Here is a 5,847-nt window from a genome sequence, read left to right as displayed (position 1 = left end):
TTTTTTGGTTATTTTAACCACAAAAGATAAAATAGGTTATTTTAGCCGCAACAAACAAAACATCACATCCAACCCATAATCATTACACTCTTCTCTCACAAAAAAAGTCAAAAAAGTCAAAAAGTTCTTCTCAAACCAAGTTTTTTAGCCCAGTCTAAAATAGCTAAAAAAATCAAAAAGCCAACCCACTTTCCAAACGGAGGCTAAATGTGTATATTAAAATTTTTCATAAAATGATCATTAGTAAATGAAAAATGATATAAAAATTTACTTTTAAAATTTAATAATCTGTCAAGAAGATAATTAGTTGATATTATTAATCAATTATCTTCTTAACAAATCACTGAATCTATTCTATAATTATCAAACAATAATCTTCTTGACATATAACAAGTCTAACTTTTAAGCCCTTTGGCCTTGTTTGGAAACATACTATTTTAGTAATTTTTTGACTTTTTATAAAAAAAATTTGTGAAAAAATAGAAAAAATGATGTAACAGCTTAAGGTAATGCTATAATATGCACCTTCAAAAAGGTGTATATGGTATGTTTTTCATAATTTTTTTTGTAAAATTTTATAACTTAAACACAAAATGTCATAATTTTTTCACTACAAAAGTCGTAACTTTTTTCTTAACTGAAAAATGTCATAACAAAAATTACAAAGTGTTATAACACTATCCTCCTTAATTTTAGAATACACATCATAAATTCAATATTCATAACTTTAGGACTAAATATAATAACACACATCACAAATAATTATAACGTTCATCATAAAAATCACAATTTTTTTACAATGTATATCATTTTAAAATGTGCACATTGGGATGTTTTGAAAAGTTGGTTAAAAGCTAACTTTTGTAGTCTATTTTGTCTTTTTTAACCTCTTTTGAGAAGTTGATTAAAAATCAACTTTTAACTTTTAATTCACTTTAAGTCACATCAGTTCTCACATAACTTATCAAAAAAAAAAAACTAAATAAATTTAAAAAAAAAACTAAAAAATCAACTTTATAAAATTCTGTAACAACTTATAATAATTTTTTAATTAAAAGTGAAAATTGTCAAAACGGGACCAAAGTAAATATACAAGAGCAATATCTCTTCCCCCAGAGAGAGAGAGAGAGAGAGAGAGAGAACAAGCGGTGTATAAACCAAGTAATTGCATTAAAAGTTGGGGTCTTATCCACTCAAATTTGGCAGAGAAGCAGAAATGACAACTTCTACTAGTACGACCACTCTCTGCTGCTTCACTGCAAATTCAATCAAAACCTCCGAATTTTGGCCCCAAAAGACCTCTCTCTCAATCTCTAAACCTAATCATTCCTCTTCTTCTTCTTCTTCTTCTATTACATCTCTTTCTTCCTCAATTCCCCGTTTTTCTTCGATCCATTTCGACATCTTCAACAAACTCAATCGCCTTCTCTGCAAATGCACTTCCACCATCTCCACTAGCACCACTCATTACGAGGTAATTATAGCATCATTTGAATTTCTCGTTAATTGTGATCGCTCTGTTTGGTTGTTCGGAAATTGTTAATGGCATAGAAAATAAATTTTGTTTGATTTTCTCATCGAACAAACAAACAATTGATTGCTCTCTCCCCTGATTTATTGAAATAAATTGAATTTTAGACTAGGTTTTAAGTAGTTGTCTGAATTCCCTTGATGTTTTGTTGATTTTCACACACACACACACACTTATATGCCTATCAATTTGTATATGTATATATCTTAATATTGTGTTCTTGTTTACAGTTTATATGCCAAAGAATGCTTGATTAATATTGTACTATTTTATAATGTCAAAATGAGTCCACTTGACATATATTGTCATGATTGGCCATAATGTTTTCCTCTTTGCATAAAAACTTTACTGAGTGATTTTTGAGCTTTTGTTTTGATGGCAATGGTCGTATGTGCCTATAAAATACTGAGAAAGCTACAAAATTTAGGATAAATGCATTGAACTTAGCTTCAAAGTGAGACCTTATCAATTTGTTAGTTGAGTTTTAATTATGTTTCCTATGTGTATATACTGAAACTACTATTTTTATAAAAAAAATTCTAATGGTTTATACCATATCGATTTTTTTTAATAAAGAATATAAGTTTTGTTATTAATATGTATTGATGATCTTCTTAGACTGATTTCATGATTCAGTTACATTCTTAGTAATTTTTATTTTAAAGAACCATCAGCTATGATTGCTGCTGAAAGTACGTAAACAAACTCTGCTGCAATGTGCATGTATACACATTTCACAAGAGTTGGTGTTCCACTCGTACTTTTCAAAACCAGTGATGCTTGGCAGACTTGGTAACTACTTATTTTACGGTCTTGAGCAGCATTAAACTTGTATGGTTTCTGTTTCTGGTATCTCAGTTATCAAAAGAAGATGTGGGAAATAAGGGTCTTGTTTCATCTATCATTCCATTTTCTGCTTCGGTATATCAATTTCTTTACCAAATTGGATTTATCCTCAAAAAGACGGTTAAATTGTGATGTTTGATGCAGTTTTTGGATGGTCCCACTGAGGTAGAGTTGAGACTAGAACTTGGGGGCCATGATATCCAAAGTTCTAGAGATATATTTGTGGATGCGGAAGAGAGCTCTTTAACAATCAGAGTACAGCACTCTGGGTCTCTCAAGACTCTGATGGAAACTACTTGTCTGTACGAGAAGATTAAGCCTGCTGAAACAATATGGTCTGTACAATCAATCATATATGGGTGTTCTTAGTCACCAATCATTACACGTTTGAATTGAATTCTATTTGTTCCTCAGGTATATGGATGATGATCAACTGGTAGTTAATTTGAAGAAACAAGACCCAGATTTAAAATGGCCTGATATCATCGAGTCCTGGGAGTCCCTCACTGTAGGAGTTATGCAGCTCTTGAAAGGAACATCAATCTACTTAGTTGGGGATTCATCAGAAATCAATGAAAAAATTGCTCGAGAACTAGCTGTTGGTCTTGGGTATTGCCTTTCATTCTTTGCATTCAAAGGACAAAAATTGCTCGTGGATCTATTTGTCTGATGAGATAATCTTATCAATGTTTCCATTCATGTTGTTCCTTTTTGCATAGCCTTTATTAGCATATTCTATGTTTGTTATATTCGTCCTCACTTTACATTTTAACTACATAATGTTGATAATGATTATATTACATAATGATATGATCACCAATTTGAATCACCTTGCACTAAATTGAACCCATCTTAAATAAATAAATAAAGAATAAAAGTAGTTTCAAGCATGTGCATTATTGTTGCACTTGTATGCTTTTGGCTGCTGGACTCAGTCTGGGTTCAAGATTTTACTTAATTTTTTATGGTAATTCCAGTAGTTTTTATGAACTCAGTTAAGTGATTTTGACTCGACTTTGTCCTAGTTAAGTAATGGAGGAGAGTCTTTCTAAGACTTTTTTACTTTGGGCTTGAATATCTCCTCTGTTTTAAGCTTTGTCCTCTTTGGTTATATGTGTGGCAGGTATACACCACTTAATACGAAAGAGCTGCTGGAAATGTATGCCAAGCAAACAATTGATTCATGTGAGTATGGTTGTACTATTTTTTCTCATTCTAATGATTTGTGTTCATCCATCCCCATAGCTTCATGATGTAAGTTCATGATTTGTAGATGGTTTGGAGGTTAACTGTTTATGATTATGGCATGCATCTTTTGAGAATTATGTTGGGATTTGCTTTGCTTATCGTGCAATGCACAAAACTTCATTTTGGTCCTCCAAATGGTTGGCACACAAATTTGCTTTTATTTTTTAACTGACATCATCTTAGAATTTTAACTAAAAGTAGTTTCAGATTAGGTTTTACTCATGTAAATAGGGTCCATCCTTCCCTTTTGATACTAGTGAAAATGATGATGATGATGATGATGATACTCAGCTGCATTATAAGAAAACTTTTTGGAGTTATGGCCTGTTCAGATGGTGTGTTATATGTCAAAGTAACATACTACATAAACTGCGCAAAGTGACTTTTATCCCCAATCTTGCAGCGCATTAACAAGTCTAATCAATTCCAGGGGTGATTGCAGAGGGATCTGAGTCTGTTGCAAAAGCAGAAAGTGCTATATTAGAAAGCCTCAGTAGGTATGACTTTGGCTTGATTTGATTGTTTCCGTTCAGGTCTGGAATGTCAAAGCATCTTACACATGCTTAATTTGGCTTTGCAGTCATGTCCGTACTGTCATCACAACAATAGGAGGGCAGCATGGTGCTGCTGGAAGAAGTGATCAATGGCGGCATCTTTATGCAGGATTTACTGTCTGGCTTTCTCAGTCTGAAGCAACAGGTAATACGTTAAATCTTTCATTGATTAATTCATTTGGGAAAGCAATTCTGTGGGAGTTGTTTTAGTTATTAGGAGTTAGATCATCTTTGGAACCCACAGAATTTTATTCATGCACTTGTGATCTTAAATTCCATCTGATTACTAAATATGTTAGATTGGGTCTGAGTTCTGAAAGCCATTTAAACTTCTTCATTTCCCCCCGTCTCTTTAATTAGCTAACGAATCCAATATGCTGAAAAACTTCCAGATAAGTATTTGTATCTGGACTCTTTAAGTTCACATCAGGCATGAAAGTTATCACACCCTAAACAGAATAGACCATCTATGCTGCATGCATCACATTGGAAAAATTGAACTCCTTGTGTGCTCGTGGTGACATGATTGGCATCTAACTCTTTCTGTTTTCAGTGAATGCTTTGCTGACGTTTTAAACTACAACAATTTTTTGGATGACAAGTTGGATATCATTTGATGCCCCCCTCCGTTTATGTCCAGCTATAGTACTTAAAGATCACCATTTCAGCTATGGAATTAACTGGCTATTCCTTGGTTGTTTATCTGCTCATGGACCAAATACAAATTGTAGATAGCGATTCTCTTTCTTATTGCAAAACTAATGCAGATGAAGATTCAGCGAAAAAGGAGGCCAGGAGGACTGTCCAAGATGGTAATCAAGCTTACTCGAACGCAGATGTGATAGTCAAGCTTGGGGGTTGGGATCCTGACTATGCTAAATCTGTTGCTCAGGCTTCATTGAGTGCCCTGAAACAATTGATTCTGTCAGACAAAAAGCTTCCAGGTGCCTATTCACCCCCTCGTTTAAATTCCATGCTGATTTATATGATTGGTGAAGGTTTTGTTTACATTTTGGTTATGAATAAATACTAAAGCAATCTGTAGTGACCATTATAATTACTGCTTTTTACAGGTAAGAAAAGTTTATACATAAGGCTGGGATGTCGAGGCGATTGGCCAAACATCAAACCTCCCGGATGGGACCCGTCAACTGGAGGTGATATTTCTCCTCCCATTTCATAGAACTGATTAATGTACAATACAAACAAAAATTGGTAATATTGAAGGATTTTGCTTCTTGTGAATTTTGACTCTAATGATTCATCTTTGTATTTGTTTCTGAATCCATTAAGCAATGGGGAACCGTGTGGCTCTAGGATTGAGCTTTGCTACTTTTTAAAGTGCATATTTTATTCAGCAATACACCTTACAAATTTCCATTATAAAAAGGCAGCCGACAAAGTTGTCAACACCAAAAGTCATGATGTTGTAACAATTTAGATCATTCATTAATTTGTAATTTTTTCTTATTATTTTAAGCTTATTTTTAAGTACTTAATTTTCTTTTAGATGGGAGGTACTTAAAAGTGGTACCAATTATGATTATCAAAATATATTTAATTTATTTTCACTAAATATATTCAGTTTTAACTGATGAATTCAGTTTTTTTTTTTTTTTTTTTTGGAGGGGGGGGGGGGGGGGAATTGAAGGAAACCATATAGTGTAA

At 33.1% G+C, this 5,847-nt stretch overlaps 1 protein-coding gene across 1 annotated transcript; it reads left to right on the top strand.

Annotated features, from left to right (window-relative positions):
• Positions 1 to 1,049: 1,049 nt before the first annotated feature.
• On the top strand, positions 1,050 to 5,511 carry SKL2 (shikimate kinase like 2). Its single transcript, XM_028248190.2, has 8 exons — positions 1,050 to 1,474; positions 2,522 to 2,712; positions 2,792 to 2,986; positions 3,501 to 3,562; positions 4,056 to 4,122; positions 4,206 to 4,324; positions 4,947 to 5,123; positions 5,253 to 5,511. Exons 1-8 carry the CDS (start codon positions 1,217 to 1,219, stop codon positions 5,360 to 5,362), a joined length of 1,179 nt encoding a protein of 392 aa, XP_028103991.2. The 5' UTR covers positions 1,050 to 1,216; the 3' UTR covers positions 5,363 to 5,511.
• The last annotated feature ends 336 nt before the right edge of the window (positions 5,512 to 5,847 follow it).

The sequence above is a fragment of the Camellia sinensis genome, chromosome 13 (assembly GCF_055761805.1).
Source record: "Camellia sinensis isolate YWXY chromosome 13, ASM5576180v1, whole genome shotgun sequence".
Classification (NCBI taxonomy): Eukaryota; Viridiplantae; Streptophyta; class Magnoliopsida; order Ericales; family Theaceae; genus Camellia; species Camellia sinensis.
Note: the sequence above shows the minus strand (reverse complement) of the source record. Positions and strands in the feature narration are given on the sequence as shown.

Bases quoted from the DNA above. Each gene is read 5' to 3' on its own strand.
- SKL2 (XM_028248190.2), top strand. From the start codon at position 1,217: ATGACAACTTCTACTAGTACGACCACTCTCTGCTGCTTCACTGCAAAT. The intron at 2,713-2,791 runs GTCTGTACAATC...TTTGTTCCTCAG, and splicing joins AAGCCTGCTGAAACAATATG to GTATATGGATGATGATCAAC. The intron at 5,124-5,252 runs GTGCCTATTCAC...TGCTTTTTACAG, and splicing joins GTCAGACAAAAAGCTTCCAG to GTAAGAAAAGTTTATACATA.